Raw genomic sequence first — 23,844 nt, forward strand, 5'->3', positions numbered from 1 at the left:
AGTGGCGGAATTTCACTCTAGAGGACTGTGGTGATCTCTAACTTCACTTTTTGATAAAAATACCCCCATTGAGTGGAAAGCCTTCCCAGAAGAGTAGAGGCTGATATAGCAGCAAACAAAGGACCTGTTTATATTCCTAACCTTGGTTTGAGACAGAGCTTTTAGAAGGCATACGTTTGGATATTTTTGGCCAAATGTGAGCCTTATTTACCATATAGACACTGAAAGGCCTGTGCCTAGGACATGCAATTAGGTGCCTATTTGGTAAATAAAAATTGTGGGAATAAAAATTTCCCCAGCCTGGCATTAGACACTTAATCTACTAAATCAGACAGCAGAGATGAGGGGTAGATATCTGGAGCCTCTAATATGGGCACTTACATAGTAAAACAGGACTGTTTGTGCATGAGCTAATGAAAGGGCTGAGGTCCAGTGGGACCAGAACTAAATACAGCCCTGGCCATGTGGTGTAAGTGGAGGGGAACAAAGGACTAAAATTAGCCACATATTTACAAGCCAAACGAGGGGTGTTTTTCAGCCTTTAAAACAATGTATTACAAATCAAACATACTTCACAACTTATAGAAAAGTATAACAATCCACAAAAAGCAGATGCATTTATTATGTATATTACATTAAGTGAAAATGTATTGTACACTAATTCTACAGCCCAAATCTGCAGTTTATGAATGTCCAATGGAGCAGAGAGAGACTACAGCAACATTTCTTCAAAGGTAAGGGACTCAATTGAGCATCACGTGTGCTTAGATTAACCTGTTGTAATGGGTGTGGAAGTGCCCAAAAATAGTACTTTCCTTACCTGCCAAATATTGTAAATGAAAATGAGTTTTGTTTTTGTTTTGCAACTCCACTGATCAATATACTGATCTATCCACTTTCCAGCAAATGCCCTGTCTCTTTTGCATCTCAATATATATAGGACTGTTACAGGTAACAAATTGTAGGACCAATGTAATTATGTATATAATGTACACCAGGTTTATTACCCAAAATCAACCAATCCATAGGAGAGGTACAAACACATACTAAAGCCCTGGTGTATCTGGGCCCTGCCTACTCTACCCCTAATATGCCCAGGCCACATAAATGTGTTCCTTCTCTGATTGCCAGGGCTGATTCTCTTCTCCCTGCACCTGGGATGCCGCTCACCTTTAAGGCAAATCTAAGTATGTTATAGAACGGCCAATTCTAAGCAACTTTTCAGTTGGTTTACATTATTTATTTTTTATAGTTTTATAGTTATTTGCCTTTCTTCTGACTCTTTGCCGCTTTCAAATGGGCGTCGCTGACCCCTTCTAAAAAGCAAATGCTCTGTAAGGCTACAAATGTATCGTTATTGTTACTTTTTATTACTGGTCCTTCAATTTAGGCCTCTCCTATTCATATTCCAGTCTCTTATTCAAATCAATGTATGGTTGCTAGGGGAATTTGGGCCCTAGTTACCAGATATCTTAAAACACAAACTGGAGAGCTGCTGAATAAAAAGCTAAATAACTCAAAAACCACAAATAATAAAAAATGAAAACCAATTGGAAATTGTCTCAGAATATTATTATCTACGTCATACTAAAAGTTAATTCAAAGGTGAACAACCCACTTAAGGGACAGACAGTTCGCCTGCACCACTTGAGTGGGAATTGTAGTTCAGCTCACCCAGCATTGCCTAATTAAGTACCTGCAGTAGGATTTACAGAGTACATCTCGTATAGGGAGGGGTGTAAAGTCACTAAGTCTGTTGTGTGCAAGAAACAAAATAAATAAATAAAAAGGAGTCGTCACGGACAGGATTCGAACCTGTGCGGGGAAACCCCATTGGATTTCGAGTCCAACGCCTTAACCACTCGGCCACCGTGACTGTCGGCCAACCACCTCACAAAGCTTTCTGACACAGCGCGTGAGTCTGCGTGAGCTTCACTCCAATATGGCGGCTGCATGGTGGCGGGCCAAGTAATGCACGGAGGGGCCGGGGGGGAAGGATGCACATGGAGGGGCACAGTTATGAGTTAGATCAGACAGAACCGTGTGCCCGCTGCCTGAAGCGAGTATATGTCAGTCGCTCGCTATTGGGCAGGTCTATTCAACCTGTGAGTTCAGCCGTAGCAGAAACTAACTGAGACTCTTATTTGAGTCACACTCCTCGCACCCGGCTGAATGTGAACCAAAAACACCCTAATACCACCGGCACCGGACTCCTGTGCTCGTCATGTCCGCCACTTCTTCCAACCAGTGAATCTCATCATTATTACTCATTCTACCACTGTGTTGCCGATTTTAGCGCAGCTGTAACTACAACTCCCAGCATTCCAGTTGAATCCCGCTGTGGTATGCTGGGACATGTAGTTCGCTCTCAATTGGAGGGCCACGGGTTGCTGCTCTCCCGCTGCACTGATCGTTGCGATCGCTAGGTGTCGCTCAGCTGTCGGCTCTGAGGTGCCGGGCAAGGCTAGCAGAAGATGGCGGTGCGGAAGAAGGACGGCGGCCCGAATGTGAAATTTTATGAGGCATCCGACACTGTCTCACAGTTCGACAACGTGCGGCTTTGGCTGGGCAAGAATTATAAAAAGGTACTGGAATGAGGGACTTCGAGTCCTGCGGGAAACGGAGTCCCCTAGTGTCTCTCCCTGAGCTGCACAGCTAGAACAAAGAGACAGGCCCGAGGAGGGAGTGTTAGACTGGAGGGCACTGAGCTACAGGAGGCCCCGCGATGGCCCCAGCTCTGGCTGTCACCTAGGTTACCCACACTGATGCTTTCTCTGTGAAATAGTTCTGTGAGGCCTTCCCCTGCCCAGCAAGCTGAATAGTGTAACAAACATGAGCTGAATGTGTCCCTCTGGGCTACACAATCCACAGACTCAGACATGACATCTGTCACTCGTATAGGAACATATATATATGACATATATATTATACCTACTGCACAGGGAGGAGAAAGTGGAAGCACTACAGGCTACAAAGAAAAAAATAATACGTTTAAGTACAATGGAAGTGCAACTGATTTATCCTATTAATCAATGCACATTCCCTGGTCCCCTGTCTCACAAATAATTCAATATATATATACAAGTGCAGGTGGTACCTCTGCACTATTCTATTATAAAGGAGAAACTCTGCACCCCGCCAAGTGTTAGCTCTGTGGGTATAATACTAACAATTTCATCTCACTACTTTGTCATCACTGACAGCTCCAAACCCCACATTCATCTTCTCCTCTAACTGTCATAATGTCAGACACGGCTGTCTGTGCCATTCACAATCGTTGTACTAAACAAGGATGAGCCCCCTAGTATTATCCCTTTAGCAGAGCCTTGTATCAGGGTTCTGCCAGTATTATGTTTCTCTTCAGGTCTGGACTGGGATTCAAAATAGGCCCTTGCATTGCAAGTAAAAAGAGGCCAAACAGCCCCCATCAGCCCACTAATTATTCCCTTTCTATGGCATCTTACAGCAGCCCATGTGGCATTTGCCAGAACCCACAGATTGTCAGTCCGGGCCTGTTGCTTTTGGTTCCTGGGAAAGCAGAATTCTCCTGAATTCCTGCATTGCCGGTTCCTAAGTGTCAGCATCTGTTTTACACACACTGATCCTCCAGATGATTAACCCTTTAACCCCTCTGGGAAATTCTAAGCTAGGGACACCCCTCACATGCAGGTTTTGGGGGTTAGAGTGTACCTTATAAGTAGGGATGCACTGAATCCACTACTTTGGATTCGGCCCAACCCCCGAATCCTTTGCGAAAGATTCGTCCGAATACCAAACCAAATCCGAACCCTAATTTGCATATGAAAATTAGGGGTGGGAAGGGGAAAACATTTTTTACTTCCTTGGTTTGTGACAAAAAATCACGCAATTTCCCTCCCCGTCCCTAATTTGCATATGTAAATTAGGATTTGGTTCGGCCAGGCAGAAGGATTCGGCCGAATCTGAATTCTGCTGAAAAAGGCTGAATCCCGAACCGAATCCTGGATTTGGTGCATCCCTACTTATAAGGATACTCTATACCATATGCTCAATACACGTTTCATGCAGTTCAGCGTGTTTGGATCATCCTCCTCATTCAGGGAAAGTATATGATATTTAGATACTTTCCAGATAATTGGGTTTATGCTGTTTGCTTTTAATTTATGTATTGACAACAGCACATAAAAGGAAGCAAATAGCACATACACTGTTTACAACTGCATGTCCTGTAGTGTGAGCATGTTAGTAACACGTGCTAGTGTGGTTATCCTCAGACTTACCTTTGCCCTAGTACTGATGTGTGAGTCACCCGAGTGCATTCCCTTTGATATACTCCTTGGTACCTGTTCTACAGCTGTACATGGCTGATTTTTGTTTGATGAAAAATAGAATAAAGACCCATCTTTAGACAAATAACATATACCATACATACATTCAAAAGAGATAACATGGAATAGTCCTTTCTTTTATAGAGGTTTTTAAAGGGTCCATAACACCAGAAAGTGAAACTACTCTTATTTACAGTAAATATTATATGCAATATTACCAAATGTATCCAGACACCCATGTCCACAACTTAAGGTGGCCATACACAGCCATATTTAAGCTACCGAACCATCCCCTTTACATTGAAGTTGACCATGCACCATCATTTTGGTGAGGCTGCCAAAAGAGTGGATCTTTCCTCAGGTATGCCCACCTTGTCCCTAGCCAATGATTGAATTACAACAATGGAAATACTAGCCATCAAAGCAAGGACTGCATAAATTAGCTGATGTGATCCTTGAACCATAGGAAAAATCAAACCTGCCCAATCAACCTGTGGCAATTTTTGGTCAGATATCAGTCGGATGGGCCCATCGGAGGGACCACTAAACGGTTAGATAAGCAGACAGATAGGTCTAAAGCGCTCAAATTGGCATTTTATATCTGCCCATGTATGGCCACCTTTAGTCTGCATCTTATCTGGGACTATTTATATCTGGCCAAAATCAGGCAGGTTTAATAACAAGGAGACAAACCAATGTGGTCCTCTGCCCAACTGCCTGCATTTACCATTTTTGTAATCTGATTGTTTGGCCCAACAGCCAAACTATAAAATTATCCAAAATCTCCCACCTCAGGGTGGCCATATTGGGGAAAGAGCTGATCTTTTAATCTATGACCAGCTTTCTGAAACCAATAAGATTAACATGAAGCCAGTCTTTTTTTTGCCAGTCTTCATATCTGGGAAGGCTTTCCTCAGCACTTTGAAACATTGTTGATGGGATTTGTTTCCATTCAGCTGCAAGAGAGTTTGTGAGATGGGGCAGTGATGTTGCACAATCCAAATAATCCCAAAAGTGTTCAGTTGAATTGAGGCTCTGTGCATTGAATTCAAGTTCTTTCACTCCCAAAATAGAAACGTGGAATTGTCAAGACTATCTTTGTAAATTGTAGCTTTTGTTAGGACCCTAACTCAATCCATACAGCCTCTGGTAATTATTCCTTTTCCAACAGGCATTACAGCTGTTAGACTACGAAATGATGAAGTGGGATTCACCACTCCAAATTACTACTCTTTAGTCCAATGGCAGTGACACCAAATGATGCCTCACATTGTGAGCGGTGATGTTAGACGTGTGTGACTGCTCAAAAAATCCTCATATTCAATGAATAATTAATACTTCTTGTGCTTGCTTTGTCTCCAGAGACAATTTGGAACCAGGAAGTGAAAGTTCCAATTGAGTATGTAATTTAAAAAATTAAAAGAGATTAAATAATGGCTTTTAAATCAGAATTTCAGCTAGTGCAGAGAGCGAGCAGCACTCTCCACACTAGCGATGCGCCCCCCCTTGGACCTCTCGCAGAGGTAAGCTTGGTCTGAGGGGGTACCAAGTACCCCTGGGACACCACTGTCCACAATATCCCTAACCACAAGGAAACCCCAAACTATGACTGTGTATCCGTATACAAAAACTGTTTACACATGACTGTTATCAACTTTTGAGATTTCAAGTATGGAAAGGACCATGATCTAGGCCTGAACACAGAAAAACCTTTAAAATGTTTTGTGGACTTGAGGTGAATTCTTAGCAAGTATTACAAACTACAAATAAAAGGTATGGAGAGCAGGTTCACATTATTAGATTCTTTCGCCTGAACATTACCAAAGCTGGAAAGATAACAGAAACCATACGGAAGAAAGCCCATTAAAGGCTACACTTCCCAAGGAGACTGAAAAGTTGCAGACTCAACAAAGAACTCTCCACATTTTACAAGTCGTTGATACTGCACTGTCACTATCTGGCATGGCAATGCACCACAGGATAGAAACTCTCTGCCACAAATTATTAGGGTAGTAGAAGAAATTATTTGAGAGAACCATTTGAATTTAGACTCCATAAAATGACCCCACTGCAAATGTAGGCTAAATGTAGTTACCAAGGATTCAACTCACCTGTTAATAACCAGACTACCAGTACATTCTGAGGAAAAAGACACCTGATAGTTCCTTGACAAATTAGAACAGATTCAGGAACAGCTTCTTTAACAGTGCTGTAAATCTTCTAGTTATAGAAATAGATCACTGAACTCAACAAAAAGATCTATTGATGTCTACCGTATAGATGAACGGTGTTAGGACTAGTGCTGGAGATTAAACGGACAGGAGTGATGTGCTGTTTAACAAACAGTTTTAATAAAGAAAAAACTAGTACACACCTCTGCAGAAGAGCACAAATGATGACAGGCAGTAAAACAAGTCCTTAATACAGGCTGAGGGTCAAGGGCGGGCGGCAGACAATCGTAAACCAGGACATAGGCCGAAGGTCAGGACAAGCTTGCAGAGTCAGGAAACAGGCCAAGGTCAAACCAGGTTGTCAGAACCAAAGGGAGCAGGAGCAGGACTTATTAGGCAGTTGCAGGTTATCAGGAACAAGGGGTTAGGAACAGGAACCAGAGAAAAATCAGGAACAAGATCGCCATGAGTCTAGGATAAGGCAGGGTGACCAATGATCCAGCATTGGTGAGATGGGGAAGCTGGCTTAAATAACCCTTTCACGAGCTATTGCCCACAGCTGGACAGGGGCTTAAATGATGGAGGATTGCATTGGAGGCAGATTCAAGTTATTATTTTGTCAGGCTGATGCCAATACTGCCTCCTGTGGCTCAAGCAGGAGCAGCTGTCCATATCCAACAGTTCGCTGGTTCAAACCCAGGGACTTCATGACAAAAGTCTGCATTACCCTGCAGATAAGAAAAAAGGGCTCACGCTTCTACAAACTCCAAATGAAGTGGAAATTCTTTATTCAAACAACATGTCAAAAATTATATGTTTCATGCCTTGATGGAGCCAGAACAGAAAATGTTTTTTATGTGTGACTACACTTTTGGCCAACTTAATAGAAAATATATTGGCTTAAGAAAGTACGTCCTATTCCAGTTTATGATTCTTAAGAGCTGGTGCAAACATATACCCAATACACCAGGAATCCATGTTTATAATGAGCTGTTCCTTATCTTTAAGCCTAAAATAGCCTGCTTCTGAGGGCTTCTCAGTCAACTGATGATTATTTTTATTAACTACTCCTTCGCTCATCAGAACCAGGAAGTGCTAAAGTGAAACTGGTTTTATCTTTAGTGTGAGAAATATCAAAACCTATAGATACTTCTTAATGAAAATAGTAGGCAAAAAGTATGTTCGGACGGTTGTATACTATCTCTTATAAGCGATTTGTAGATGGCCATAGGATGTGCCAACTAACTAAAATTCACTTGAAAGCCCTAAGTAGAGCATTTTACTCAAAATAACACCAACATAAAATTAGGGTCATCACATTTTCTGGAGCAGCCCTACGTACGATAGACAGTTTTTAGGAAAACTTTTCAAAATTGGTGGGACTGCAAAAAAACTCTAAAATATTAAAACGTAAAGGCAAAATTTTACTGTACACTTCTGATATCAAGGCATGCTGGCAGAATATATATGAAATTCTTGCAGTGGTGCTTGGGGGGTGTATCTAAATATCCTATGTTCATATACTTCTAGTACATATTTGGTATGGAACTGGTGCACTTTTAAAAATTGTTATACTTAACCCTGGTGTCAAAAGTGGGGTTCTGAATTCATCCCTACTCTACTACATTTATCGTGCCTCCAGTAGCCTCTACATTTACTTTTCCCTGTTCTATTTCCTCCTTTTTGAACCACCCACACATACTCTGACTCTGTGCCCTATGTTTTTTGTTTAGATCACTTTCTCCATTTGTCCCTGTCACTCTTCAAACTTCTACCTGCTGCTTGCATTCCATTTTTCAATGTCTAGCAGCATCTGTATCCTTGTACTGCCTATAGAATTCCTAGTGACAACTGAAAACAAATCATGCAGTGTAACTTTAGTGCAACCAACTGGGCATAGATCTGTTTAAATCTGGAAAATGCGACCTGTGGCTTTCCACTCCCTAAACCTCTTGACAGCCATTGGCTTTTATTATATAAAACATTGCAAAATGTAACCTTCCAAAATATATTCAGAAACTTTTAGAAGTTATCCCAGGCAAGTTATAATCTGTTTTTTAGAAAATTATCCTTAATGCTTCATTTTTGGAGGAATTTACAGTTATCTTGGCTAGGAAGTGTCTATGCACTCAAAATGTCAATATTTCTAACCTGATTTATTCCGTTCTCTCCTTATCACTCCTTTGAAATAGTTATGGGTGAATCTAACCCATTAAGCCTTGCCAAAAATTTGTAAAACGACAAAAATTCACCAAAATGTATTGAAGTCTATGGGTATAAAAAATTTTGTCGCCTGATGCGCTGTGTCAAATTTTTATACCCGTTGGAGTCTATGCGTGTCATTTTTGCATTGAATCTCGCTCATCACTACTCCGAAAGCTTTGGCTAATTCCAATCTCAGTGCATGAAACTGGTTTGGGACTGTCAGTTGTTAATCTACTATGAACTAAAGCGTAACTAAAGATGTAGGGTAGAAATGTTGTACATTATGTTTTGTGATTCTGTACCAGCCCAAGGCAACCACAGTCCTTTAGCAGTAAAGATCTGTTTCTCCAAAGATGCCCCAGTAGCTCCCCATCTTCTTTTCTACTAATTCACTGCACATGCTCTGTGCTGCTGTCACTTACTGAGCTTAGGGACCCACTCACAAAATATAATACACATAGACCAGAAATGTCACAATATAAGACTCATTAGTAATTAATACAGATAATTACTACATGGGAGCACAGAAACCAGTGCAATTAGCATCAGAATTTTATAATCAGCCCTGTAGCATCATTATATTAATTTCATTATATTACAGACAAACCTAATTTTCTGCTGGATAATTTGCAACAGCTGCTCAGAGCCCACTGAGCATGTGAGTGTCGCAGACAGTTTCCACGATGGTGACCCCCTGTGACAAGTTTGAAATCCTGAATCATTGCTGCTGTTGACAAGCTGAAACTTTAGGCCAGTGCAATAAGTGCAGTATATAAAGTATGGCATTTTTAGCCATATTAATTTTTAGGGTTTAGTTCTCCTTTAAACAATTTATTATGGGTAAGTGGTACTTGCTGAAAATCTAAACTGGTACTCTTCCTCTTCTTATTTATGATTATGGTAACATGTTTCTTTTTTAAAACTTTGGTGGCATTGCCCAAATGCGGTCAGATTTTGGTGTTAAGGTGGCCATACATGGGCCGATAAAAGCTGCCGACAGACTGAGTCTGCAGCTTATTGGCCCGGGCTTCCTCGATCAATATCTTGCCAAGAGTTTACCAGATGTTGATCGGGCAGGGTTAAAAATCCTGTCGGCCCGCATCTGTTCATTGATGCGGTCCTACGATCCAACCGCCGATATGATCTGATCGTTGGGCCCTAGGGCCCACAATCGAATAAGCCCGATATTGCCCATTTCAAGGTTGGCATATGGGGGGGGAGATCCGCTTGATTGGCGAAATTGACAAACGAGCAGATCTCTGTGTATGGCCACCTTTAGGTATACCTTATGATTACAAATATCACTGGCCTTATTCCCAAGAACCTTTTGGCCAATGCTGAATTCGTAGGGGGGAACAAATATTTACTGTCCCTTACTAAAGTAATGAAGGGTGAAGAGAAGGGGTTTTGTATGCTGGTAAACGATTTACCTGCAAGGACCAAATATGGAATAGCTTCAATCTCCATCAAGAGATACAAAAACTATAGACTTTTCACAATTAAAACAATAGGTGAAAAGCATGTTTAGCACAAGCCCTATTCATTGCACTAGTGTTGAATAAGGGGATATACTGAACTTTGTACTGTCCATACCTCAATACTAATTCACACATACTTAAGTACTAAAAGGCAATAAACTTGACTTGAAATAGGAGCGTCTGGTATTATGTTGAGTAATAAGTAGATGCAGATTGAAATGACTGAATATCCTGTGGATCTGAATTTTTTGCTTAGCGATTGGTAATTTAAGCCACAATTAAAAGAGTGAATGGTTGAAGTTGACATCAGAGTGCTTTTTTAAGCATGTCGAATAGTCATTTTCCACTAATGATTGTTGTATTTGAGTATTTATTGTGAAATGTGGATTGGTCAAAATGAGTGTCTAGCCCATGTAATGATATTATAGTGGAAGTCTATTTTAGTGTTTGAATAAATGAATATACATTGGATTGTACAGTGGCCTGCATCATTGGCCTGCTAGCTAATCCTGATTCACAGGGCCCAAGTTGGAGAAGGCAGCAGAGGTATGTGCCCATAGTCCTAATACCCATCCATGTTACACCCTAGGTTACGGTATGTGCCTCTTCTGCCTATCCCTAGATTCTGGCCACCATTATTGATATGTGTATGGTGGCCTCCCAATCCCAACAATATTCATGTATTGTGAATATTTATTTGTTCTGGAATGGGGCAGGTTTAAAAATGTCATCAAATGTCATCATTTGAGTCAATATTTTGACCAGTCTATGGTGCAGTGACAGATGAGGATGTCTAGCTCCTCCTCATTTCTTGCTGTTCTCATTGATATTTGCATGAATGCTCTGAACAACAGCAAGGTGTCCCTCATACACTCGTCTTACTTTAGGCCCCTGGAGCAATTAGTCAGAGAGGGTACCAATCGGCCTGTTTATGGCTGCCTTCAAGGGCTGGTTCACCGTTAAAGTGGACCTGTCACCCAAAAAGCTGTATAATAAAAGTCCTTTTCAAATTAAACATTAAATCTAAATTATTATTTTTTTATTAAAGTATTCATTGCTTTGTAAACGCATTTAAAAATCTCAGATGTCGATCAAATTTTGCCTGCCCCTCCTCTATGCCTTAGGTGAAGCAAGCAATTACTTTCACTTTCCATTCAGCACTTCCCAGATGTCACTGCTCTCACATTCCCCCATTTAATTGTGTAGCCAGTGCATGGGGATGGACATCAGGTCCCCCATTCTGGTGCACAAACAAGATTCTAGATGATGGAAGGCTTGCCTTAATAACAGTGTCCACAAAATAGCTCCTGCCTGCTTGCTACAATTATGAGTTCCCAGACTGATGGAAACAATATTTAGATAATGTATACAGTGTTAATAAACTTCATTTTGCTTGACTAACATGATAGGACTTGGTATAATTCTTTTGGGTGATGGGTCCCCTTTAAGTATGTTCTAAAATGGACAATTTTCAATTGGTTTTTATAATTTTTGAATTTTTTGCCTTCTTCTTCTGACTCTTTCCAACTTTCAAATGGTGGTCACTGACCCCATCTGTAAAACCAAGGTTCTGTAAAGCTACACATGTATTGTTATTGCTAATTTTAATTACTCATCTTTCTACTCAGACTCTCTCCTATTTATATTCCAGTCTTTTATTCAAATCAATGCATGGTTTCTAGGAAAATTTGGACCGTAGCAACTAGATTGTTGAGATTGCAAACTGGAGAGCTGCTGAATAAAAAGCAAAATAACTGGAAAACCACACATATTAAAAAATGAAAACCAATTGCAAATTGTCTCAAAATATCACTCTCTACATCATTCTAAAAGTTAATGTAAGGGTAATTTTGGTAAAATCCTTCTTTGTGTATTTGCATTTTAATGAGGAGCAGGGCTGTCTGATGCCTTTTTTTATTCTGTAATCCTTATTTGTTAAATTGGGAGGTTTGTTATAAATTAATGAAAGGCATTGCGTAGCTTACTGGCACTATATAAATTGTTACTGATGATGATGGGAACTGCCACATAGATAGTAGTGGCTTGGCTCTGACTATATACTGCTGTTTTATCCTGGCACCCAGTTTCAACAAATATCTATGAAAAATAACTATTTGTGCTGTCTATTCATACAGAAATATGATGAGACAATGGGGAATCTTTGATGTCTTTAAATGGGAACATTATTTGAATATATATTTATTATATACTGTTATATGGGAACATTATTTAAATATAATTATAACATATCTTCTTTCTTTACAGTATATCCAAGCAGAGCCTCCTACTAACAAGTCACTGTCCAGCCTGGTGGTACAGCTGCTTCAGTTCCAAGAAGAGGTATTTGGGAAACATGTCAGCAATGCTCCTCTCACGAAACTTCCGGTAAATATCTTGATTTTGCATGCCTTTTCTGGATTTGCTCTGGAGAGATTTTGGATACAATGGGGGCGTTTAATGGAGAACATTTTAGTTTATTTTGTCTTCCTGTATCACTCAGTGTCTGACTGGCCCACAGGTTTACCAGTAAAAGTCCTGGTGGGCCCAGGTGTCAGTGGGCCCTCATGCTGCTAAACATTTGTCCTATTTCATGGTCATTCCCTATTTCTATGACAAAAAGAGGCTAAATAGATGGAATAATGAATTATAGTATGTAAAGAAGAGACTAGGAGAATAGAGGTTTAGTGAGGAAAGGAAGAATAATAGTACTGAGAGTGGGACCCTGGTCTAAGGTTTTGTTGGGCCCCTGGTCTAAGGTTTTAGTCCGTCCGACTCTGGTATCACACCCTTATCTGACAAGTCCCATCCTGTACCCAATCGAATCCTCTGTTCACTTATTATCTATTTCCAACCCTTCTGTTACTGACATCTATTGATGGGGAAAAGGCCAGTATATAAATGAAAGATGTCGGTGAGGGAATGCTGGAGGTGTTTGTGCGTACCGAGGTTACGGAAGGAGAAGGCCATGGGCAGAGTCAGGCCCACAACCTACTAAAAAGACCCAAACACACTCGACCCGTGCAACACTAATAAAGATGTTTTTAAATCCTAATTTAATTGTAAAAATATAAGAATTTCCTTTACTATAGAAGTGTGGTGAAAGTGGATAGTGCACTAACAAGGGATCACTCTGAATATTAACTGCACAGGAAAATAGACTCCTTAAAGGAATTGTTCAGTATAAAAATAAAAACTGGGTTAATAGTCAGGCTGTGCAAAATAAAAAAAATTCTAATATAGTTAGTTAGGCAAAAATGTAATGTATAAAGACTGGAGTGACTGGATGTCTAAAATAATAGCCAGAACACTACTTCCTGCTTTTCAGCTCTCTAACTCTGAGTTAGTCAGAGACTTGAAGACGGGCCACATGGGACATAATTGTTCAGTGAGTTTGCAATTGATCCTCAGCATTCAGCTCAGATTCAAAAGCAGTTATGACCCATGTGCCGCCTCTCAAGTCACTGGTTACTGCCCGGTAACCAATCCGTGAAAATGAAGAAAGCTGAAAAGCAGGAAGTAGTGTTCTGGCTATTATGTTAGATGTCCACATTACATTTTTGGCTATCTAACTATATTATAAACATTTTATAGTTTGCACAACCTATCTATTTACCCAGTTTTTATTTTTACACTGAACAATTCCTTTAAAGAGGAACTTTACTGTTGGGATGGGACATCAATTCGCTGCTACTCTGTGGAAGGATTTGTGCAGTGGGGAGCATTGTGAACAGTTCATTGCTGCACTTTGGCAATAGAAAAGGGAAAGCAGGAATCAAATGAATGAGTGTGAAAGGAATGCATTGAGAATAGTATTATTATAATGGAGCTGAGGAAGAGATCAGAAGAAGGCGATGTAGAGAGAACAGTAGAAAAGGATAAAGTTGGAGCTGAAGGGGAAAGACTTGTAAAGCTTGACCATACAAGGACAGATTTTTTCTCCACCCTGCAAATGATCTTATTGGTCAATCAACCATCAGTGGTTAACATCATATGAGGAGATTGTTGTATCTTTGTCATGTTGGCTGCAAGATCTAACCTATATTAACCCATGCCTATATGTTCTTATGTTCACGTCCACATTTAACCCAAACCTGCCATGTGCGGGAAACATTTGTTTCCGGCCAATAAGAAAGGTGGAAAGAAAAAACGGTGAGGAAATAAAATATAGGGGGTAGAAAGGTGAAATGGAACCGACAAAAGGGCAGAAAGACAGGACCATTAGATGAAAACAGAAGGTAATTGCAGATGAAGGAGAATATAAATAACAGTAGAGAATGTTCTAAGGTGGCAGGTGATATTGGGATTCTAAGTGTGCTTTCATAACTATGGGGGGTAGGGTGTTCCTACCCCCCAAAAGGTTTTACACTTATATATATATATATATATATATATATATATATATATCTATATAGAGTTTACCTCTGTTAATAAGATGCTTTCTGTAGCGAGGAACCAGTGTGCCAGAAATGTAATTAACTCTTTTGTGACCAGCAGGCCTTGTTCAGCAGATTAAACCTCCCTGCAATATCCACATCGATTATGCACATTATACAGTTGGCAGAGGTATTGGATAGGGAATTTCAAATGTCCATTAAACTGATTTAGAGTATATGGCTGAGCAAATGTCTAAATCATTTTAAATTGCTAGTGACTCAAAACCTAGCTATTTATAACACTTACCATGGCTACAAGCCAATTAAAGCACATAAGTATATTGCTGACAAACAGTGAACTATAAGAACTGAAAAGCCTCTTCCATTCTGTACCAGCTGTGTATTATCAAATTCAAGTAATGCCTTTGCTTTGAAACTTTCAAATATAATAAAATAAAAGTACCATTGATCAGGCCCGGACTGGCAATCTGTGGGTTCTGGCAAATGGCAGAGTGTCTGCTGTAAGTTGCCATACACAGTCACTATTTATTGGGGTGTTGGGGGCTGCTTGGGCCTCTGTGTACTTGGAATGCCAGGGCCTATTTTAAATCCCAGTCCGGACCTGCCATTGATTCTCAGAGAGCTTAAAGGAAAACTATAGCTTTCAAACAATGTAGGTCTCTATAAAAAAGATATTCCATAAAACAGCTCATGTGTAAAACCCTGCTTCATGTAAATAAACCATTTATATAATAATATACTTTTTTAGTAGTATGTGCCATTGGGTAATCATAAAAAGAAAATTGCCATTTTAAAAAATAAGGGCCGCCCCCTGGGATCGTAGGATTTACTGTGCACACAAACATACCACATGTAAGGTCACATGAGCCAATTAGCAGACAGAGTTCAGTCTTTTGCTTCCTCACTTCTTCCTGTTACAGTTAGAGTTGTAGTGTTTCTGGTCAAGTGATCTCTGAGGCAGCACACAGACCACCACAAAATGGTGGTTCAAGGCAAGAGATGTAAAAGGGCATTATTTACTTAAATATATTACAGTTTGGTAAGATTCTTTAATATGCCGATTAATTTGATATAAACTATGTGTTGCTCAAGTATTCATTTTGGGGGTATAGTTTTTCCTTTAATATAGAATGCTCATTCTAGGCTAATTATGTTGGGTTCATGTTGCAGAGTGTATTGTGTATAGAGCAAGTGTCATATTAGGGGTGTCTAGTACTAAAGGGGCGATGTGGCAACCCTGCCAGACCATATAAATGGAAGTTATGAAAAACCACATGCTTTAAGGTCCAGTTACAAATGACTTCACATATGTACTGCATTGCTCTGTAGAAATCATTGCAGTCTGTTATATGTTTTAGAGATGATTTGCAGTCAGCCCTAGAGCATGAACATATTGCTTTTATTGCTTATTAGAAAAACTGCAAGAAAAGGTTGTTTCTGTTTGATCAATATTGGAGTCAAGTTAGAAATGGAAACATTTCAGATTATGCCTTTTCAGCAATATATTTATGTGTTTTAATTGGCTTGTAGCCATGGTAGTATTTTAGTTATGCAGCTTTTAGTTTAAAGGAGTGGTTCAACTTTAAGTTTATTTTTAGTATGTTATAGAATGGCCAATTTTAAGCAACTTCATTATTTATTTTTTTCTATAGTTTTTTAACTTCTGAATCTTTCCAACTTCCAAATGGGGTTCATCGACCCCGTCTAAAAAACAAATGCTCAGTAAAGCTACACATTCTTTGTTATTGCTACTTTTAATTGTTCATCTTTCTATTCAGCCCTCTGCTATTCATATTCCAGTCTCTTATTCAAGTCAATGCATGGTTGCTAGGGTAATGTGGACCCTAGCAACCAGATTGATGAAATTGCAAACTGGAGAGCTGCTGAATTAGATGCTAAATGTCTTATTATTTGTGGTTTTTGAGTTATTTATCTTTTAATTCAGCAGCTCTGCAGTTTACAGTTTAAGCAGTCTGGTCGATATGGTTCAAATTACCCTAGCAACCATGCACTGATTTGAAGAAGAGACTTGAATATGAATAAGAGAGGGGCTGAATAGAAAGATGAACACTAAAGAGTAGTATTAGCAATACATTTGTAGCCTTAAAGAGTATTTATTTTTAAAAAGAGGTCAGTGACCCCATGTGAAAGCTTGAAAGAATCGGAAGAAGATGGCAAGTAATTCAAAAACTTTAAAAAATAAATAATGAAGACCAGTTGAGAAGTTGCTTAGTATTATGCATTCTATACCATACTAAGGCGAATCACCCCTTTAATTGAGTTATATAGATATATATTCTATTATCTGAATTTTTTTTTCATAAGGGATCTTTCTGTAATTTGGATCACCATTCCTAAAGTCTACTAAAACACATGATATAGAGTGTCTCATCTAAGATACTTATGCAGCACATTGGAGTACATTGGGAATCTATTTTATAGATTCGGTTCGGGATTCGGCCAGGATTCTGCCTTTTTCAGCAGAATTCTGATTCGGACGAACCCTTCTGCCCAGCCGAACCGAATCCTAATTTGTATATGCAAATTAGGGGTGGGGAGGGAAGTTGCGTGACTTTTTGTCAGAAAACAATGAAGTAAAAAAATGTTTCCCCTTCCCACCCCTAATTTGCATATGCAAATGAGGGTTCGGTATTGGGTATTCGGTGCATCCCTACTATTTTGTATCTCATAGGGTTGCTGTTCTGATTATGAACAACAAATTCGTATTTCATTTAGATACAAAATATCCAGCACAGCCTCAAAATGCATTTGAATTCATTTCTGATAACCATGCAATTATTTGGATATCACCAATGTCCTATTTTAAACATAAGATCAGACATTTTAGTATATGTGGGTTTCTTAAAAATTTTCATAGTGGTATTAGCAAGATAGTAATAAAAAGTGGTTATTTATTTACATTATGTGAATGATAACTGCTTCTTTAAAGGAGTTGTTCACCTTAAAATTTACTTTTAGTATGATGTAGAGCGTTATGTTCTGAAACAATTTGCAATTGGTCCTAATTTATTTTTAAATTATGTTGTTTTTTGTTTAGCAGCTCACTGTTTGGGAGTTTCAGAAGCTATTAGGTTGCTAGGGTCCAAAGTATACTAGTAACTAAGCAGTGGTTTGAATAAGAGATTTGAATATGAATTGGAGAGGGTCTGAATAGAAATATAATGACATTAACAATACAGTTGTAGCCTCACAGAGCAATGTTTTTTGGCTGCTGGTGTCAGTGACCTCCGTTTGAAAGCTGGAAGAAGAAGCATAATAGTTTCAAAACTATAAAAAATGAGGACCAATTGAAAAGTTGCTTAGAATTGCCAATTCTATAACATAGCACAAGTTAACTTAGAGGTGTCCACCTCACTGTTGCTTTGCCTTGTGTTTGGGATTATTGTACTGCTGAAAAATGTAAAATTTTGTAAGACTGATGAAGGTTCTCTTACAGAATATCACCAGTCCACCTTGATGAAAAGCTGTTCCACCACAGGATATATATTATTGTTTTGACAAATGAGGAATAAAGTCTAATTAAATATGTTTTTGATTTGCAGATGAAATGCTTCTTGGACTTTAAAGTGAGTGGAGCTCTCTGTCACATCCTTGCTGCTGCATATAAATTTAAAAGTGACCAGGGATGGTAAGAGATATAATTTTCTGGAAGTACATTTACCTATCTATTTATTAGGATGTGTGAAAAGTTGAATGAAACATTACCAGAGATGTTGCTCATAGCAGCCAATCAGATGCTTGCTTTTGTTTTCTAACTGTTGAAATCTAATTGCTGATTGGTTGCTCTGAGCAACTTTACCGGCAGTGCTTCTCTCCAGTTTTTACACAGCATGATAAATAGACCCCCTAGTGCAGGGATCCCCAACCTTTTGAACCCATGAGTAACATTCAGAAGTAAAAGGAGTTGGGGGAGCAACGATAGCATGAAAAATGTTCTTGGGCTGCCTAATAAGTGCTGTGATTGGCCATTTGGTAGCCCCTATGTGGATTGTCAACCTACAATGAGACTCTATTTGGCAGTACACCTGGTTTTTATGAAACCAAAACTTGCCTCCAAGCCTGGAATTCAAAATAAGCACCTGCTTTGAGGCCACTGGGAGCAACATCCAAGGGTTTGGAGAGCAACATGTTACTCACAAGCTACTGGTTGGGGATCACTGCGCCTAGTGTATAAACCAACTATGTTTTGACGTTCCTGATGCAACTAAATTCTGCAAACCCCTAATGACATGTTTCATATTCATCATAGGCGAAGGTTTGATTTTCAGAATCCTTCACGTATGGATCGGAATGTGGAAATGTTCATGACCATTGAGAAGTCTCTGGTACAGGTAATGAGTTTTCATTTGCGCTGATCTCTCCAACTCTGAATATAGCACTTTAAAGGGATTCTGCCATGATGTAGATTTTATTTCTAAATCACACTGCAAACAATTCACTCTACAATATAAAATTTCATTCCTGAACCAGCAAATGTATTTTGTTTCATTGTAATATTGGTGTGTAGGCAGCCATCTCAGGTCATTTTGCCTGGTCATGTGTTTTCAGAAAGAGCCAGCACTAGGATGGAACTGCTTTCTGGCAGGCTGTTGTTTCTCCTATTCAATGTATATGAGTGGGACCTGGATTTTACTACTGAGTGCTGTTCTTAGATCTACCAGGCAGCTGTTATCTTGTGTTAAGGAGCTGTTATCTGGTTACCTTGCCATTGTGCTGTTGGTAGGCTGATGGGGAGGAGGGGTGATATCACTCCAACTTGCAGTACAGCAGTAAAGAGTGACTGAAGTTTATTGGAGCACAAGTCACATGACTGGGGGCACCTGGGAAAGTGACAATATGTCTACCCCTATGTTAGATTTCAAAACTAAATATTAAAAAATCTATTTGCTCTTTTGAGAAATGGATTTCAGTGCAGAAATCTATTGGAGCAGCTCTATTAACTGATGTATTTTGAATTTTTCCCCCATGACAGTATCCCTTTAATAAGATAACATGACATCACAAATATATCCCCTTTTATTATAATACAGTTCCATTGTTTATTGTTTATTTATTCACAACATTTTGCTAGCTTTGCTACCCTTTGAAAAAAGTACCCAGAGATGGTAGCAGTCTACATTATAGACTATAGAGAGAGAGAGATTATATCTCATTTACATCAGTCCTACTCCTGTGGAAGTTACAGTCTAAGGTCCTTATCACACATACATACAATGATCAGCAATGAATGTTTTTTGCTCAACGTACAAAAGGCTAAATGTACAAGCATCATGAAATGTACCAAAACAAGAAAAACTGAAGAATTTAGTGTCATGGATGTTTGACACGTTTTTCTGCTTGTTAAAAGCTCCACGTGCAATTTCATGTACTTTATATAAATGTTTATTGCTGGTTTGGTTAATTTTATGGAATCACAAAGATGTAATGCTTGTCTTGTTTCCTTCACTCAAACAGAACAACTGCCTGTCCCGACCTAACATATACCTTCACCCAGATATAGACTCAAAACTACAGAGTAAGCTGAAAGATATCGTGAAACGACATCAGGTGCCAGCTGTTTTTTTTAACCTACTTAGAATTTGTTCAGTTCTCATATGTAACATCAATTCTTTTTGCAGTCATGGACAAGCACTGGAGGGCCAGATGTTGCAGAACTAAGCTCTCAGCATCACTGATCCCTGTAAGAGCTGTAGTTTTGCAACATCTGACTGGCCAATAGCTTTCTTCAGAACTAGTTCATTATTTGCGTAGTACAGGTATAGGATCTATTATAGTGAAAACTTGGGACCTGTTGTTTTGGTGTTCACTTCCAGATGACCACAACGTATAAGTGCATTGGTAGGTAAGTCCTGCTCTTCTGCTTTACAAGTGGAGTAGCAGGATTGCTTACAAAACAAGGGAAAGTTGTGATCACCACTAATTTTTTAAAAACATTAAGTGGGGGTGCAATGAGGTTGTGACCACAAAAATAATTATTTTTAAAAATTAGTGGTGAACACAACTTTCTCGTTTGTTATAATTTATACAGGAGCAGTGACCAGCTCCATGTTGTAGCTCCCACCCTTTCCAGCTAATGTCAGGTGATCCCACAGGTGGCCAATAAAAGGGCCACCGAGTTTGGGAGTTTTACTTTGAAAGCAGCAAGTAAGTTGCAGGTAAAACGTAGTCCCTTTATAAAATGTATAATTAAGCAATTGAATTCTTAATGAATCAGGTGCAAGTTGAGTGTAGGAATTGGCCACACTGGTGATGACTTTGATGTAGTTGGCCAGCTTAAAGTGGACCCGTAACCTATTCTTATAAACCTGTTGTTTTCAAAAAAGAGGGGAGCACACTCACTTCTTACTCACAGAAAAGATATACTCTGATTAGAGAACCTTCATTATCTGAATCTTTATTAATATAATTGGGTGCTGCTGTATTACATGCCATGCACCAATAAACAATGATAAAAAAATGTTGCTTACAAAACAAATACCCTTGTTTCATTCAAGACAGTCCATCAATAGTAGCATGGATTTGTTTTGATCTCTTATCTTTTTCATTCCATGCAGACAGCTAGCCTGACAAAGTATTCAAAGAGGTTCTCCAAAAAAAATATTAGAGTTAATGAATTACAAATTTATCATTGTTCTAAGACTAGATGTAATTAAAAATGAAACAGTGTTTTTTTTGTTTATTCCTTTCTTTATGTATGTATGTATGTATGTACTGTATGTATGGCTGCATTCCAGCCTTCTACTGGCAATGAGTAGTGCTAAAACAGGAAAGCTACCTATTCACTGGAGCACAGATAGAGAACCACCAAACGGTGTTTGAACTACGCTTCATATGAACAGCAAATGATCTTTATGTGCAGGATAATCAGCATTTTTACAGCACTGTGCAATTACACCTCCATATCTCATACACCTCCATATCTCATATTCTTGCAGGGCACTGTAACAGAAGACAAGAGTCATGCATCTCACATCGTTGTTCCCGTTCCTAGCAATTTAGAAGATGGTGAGATATTTTTTTTTTTTTATTGTTCAGAAAGTGTTGTTTATCCAAAAAAAGCATTTGTTAATTTTTATTGTTTTGTTTTTATTCTTAGAGGAGTGGGTGCGACCCATTCTTAAGAGGGACAAACAGGTTCTTCTGCACTGGGGTTATTATCCTGACAGGTTAGTCAGAATGATCATTGTTCAGCATATTCTGCTGCCCTTCGGTTAGATCCTCAAAATATCCCAAAAGGCTTCTCCATTTATTTAATGAATGTAATCATGTGCTCAGCTGATTACTACTTAATTTTTCCGAATCTGAACTCCAGCATGTGGGAGGAAATATACGATGCACATACGATGCACATGCAGCAGATAATCATATTGCAATTTAATCAAATCTGGCAGTTTCAATTGTGATTTTACTTTATGTGCATCTATACCAATATTTCTGTGCACTCCATAAGAACTGTGTGGGCAGAGTTCAGAGATCTCTGCAGTGGAGCAAGAGTGGGGGAACTATTGGACATCATTGGTTTAGCTTATAGCCTACCATGCAGTATTCTATGAGCTCAGGATGTTCTTGTGAATAATGAAATGGCTAACTGAAATTGTTACTTATTCTGTCTTAGTTATGACACGTGGGTTCCTGCAAGTGAGGTTGAAGCCTCAGTGGAAGATGCTCCCACAGTGGAAAAACCACGCAAGGTAACCACCTCCAGTGTTGTGGACTATATGACTCTTTTGGTAAAAAATAGCAGCTGAATCTGATATAAGCTAATGAGCATTTTGACTCCCAAGTTTATTTGTAGAGTGCATGCCTAGTGACAAATTGGTGTTTGTCCCTGAACTTGAAAACAATATCTGCATTTTCCTTGTTCCTGCTGAGTACCTTTTACCTTGGTACACCATTTTGAACAGACAACTCATGGATCAGCGTAGATCTAAGAACAGAGAAATGTAAAACCTGTGGCACTGGCAGATAGGTCTTTGACACTGGTGCTTGTGCAGGAATGTAATTAGTCAAGTTTTCTGTTCAGCTTAATGTATGTATGTCATATAACAGTTTGGGTACATACTTTATTTTTTGTGTTTTTTTAAGGATAAGGAAAGTCTAATTTTACTTGGGGGGGGGGCAAGATGTTAGACACCCCCCAGTGAGTTAAATCACTCCAGGACCCCAGTCCGACTCTGGTCACAGTTAAATTCACTGGCAGCAACTGTGGAAAGGAAGGGGCTCATTAAAGGGATGTAGTTGGTATCAGGAAGGGACTCCTATAGAACTCATACAGTGCGTATTTCTACATAGGGTGTACATAACACCACACAAATTGTATTCTATTGAGCATAAAGATAATAATACCTGTCACAGATGTAATCAATTCCCAGCTCGATGTATGCATATGTGGTGGGAATGTTCCCACATCTCCAAATACTGGGAGATGATCACAAAATACCTGACAAACGAACTGGGCATGCCACCCATATCAGACGCAGGGGCGTAACTACAGAGGAAGCAGACCCTGCGGCTGCAGGGGGGCCCAGGAGGTACAGGGGGCCCCATGAGGCTCTCATTGATGAGCAATTTGAACATATATTGGTAAAACAGGACAAACACTGGATATGGTGGGGGCCCTAAAATTAATTTGCTGTGGGGCCCAGCAACATCTAGTCACGCCACTGATCAGACGCTGAACAAATCTTACTAGATGTTTTTGAAGACCTAGCCAAACCAAAGTGGACCGTACCTTAATCAAAATACTAGTCTTTTATGCCATAAAGACCATACTCATGCACTGAATGGGGTAAAAGAAACTGGTAAACACAATATTATCTTTCTATAAACTGACTTACTATAAACAGGGGATGGCCAGGTAAATACAAAAAAGTATGGGGACCATGGTTGGAGCAAGAGGGAATGGACTCAACTCCAATATAATAAAATGATGGGAAATAAACCTGAGATGTTCTTATGTACTTATGTTGTTATGTGTATCTATGATGTTAAAACCAATAAAAATGTATTGGAAAAGGGAGGTATTAAATAAATGTAAAATTAAAAAATTTAATTTAAATGAAGGAAGGACACATTTTCAGTTGAAATATTGGTTGATATTGTGCAAAGGTGTATGTTACCTCATTAATAAATATTTGTATTAAAGTCAGTGCATATTTCTGAGCACTTAAAGGGGTAGTTCACCTTTAAATTAACTTTAAGTATGTTGTAGACAGTGATGTACCGCAGTTAGTGTTTACTTTTTCTTTTTTGTTGCCTTTTGTATTAT

General features: G+C 39.2%; 1 protein-coding gene and 1 non-coding gene across 2 annotated transcripts in view; one reads left to right on the forward strand and one right to left on the reverse strand.

Annotated features, from left to right (window-relative positions):
* Positions 1–1,794: 1,794 nt before the first annotated feature.
* On the reverse strand, positions 1,795–1,876 carry trnas-cga. Its single transcript has one exon. It is a non-coding gene; the product is annotated as a tRNA-Ser (tRNA).
* A 587-nt stretch (positions 1,877–2,463) lies between these two features.
* smarcc2.L (SWI/SNF related, matrix associated, actin dependent regulator of chromatin subfamily c member 2 L homeolog) overlaps positions 2,464–23,844 on the forward strand; it is a gene marked incomplete at its 5' end in the record, with an annotated part of 47,288 nt that continues 25,907 nt past the window's right edge. Inside the window, 8 exon segments of the mRNA NM_001091927.1 lie at positions 2,464–2,585; positions 12,427–12,546; positions 18,119–18,204; positions 18,826–18,907; positions 20,031–20,123; positions 21,512–21,581; positions 21,673–21,742; positions 22,192–22,267. Of these exon segments, the coding sequence (NP_001085396.1) occupies positions 2,475–2,585; positions 12,427–12,546; positions 18,119–18,204; positions 18,826–18,907; positions 20,031–20,123; positions 21,512–21,581; positions 21,673–21,742; positions 22,192–22,267 (708 nt within the window).

Source organism: Xenopus laevis, chromosome 2L, assembly GCF_017654675.1.
Source record: "Xenopus laevis strain J_2021 chromosome 2L, Xenopus_laevis_v10.1, whole genome shotgun sequence".
NCBI lineage: Eukaryota > Metazoa > Chordata > Amphibia > Anura > Pipidae > Xenopus > Xenopus laevis.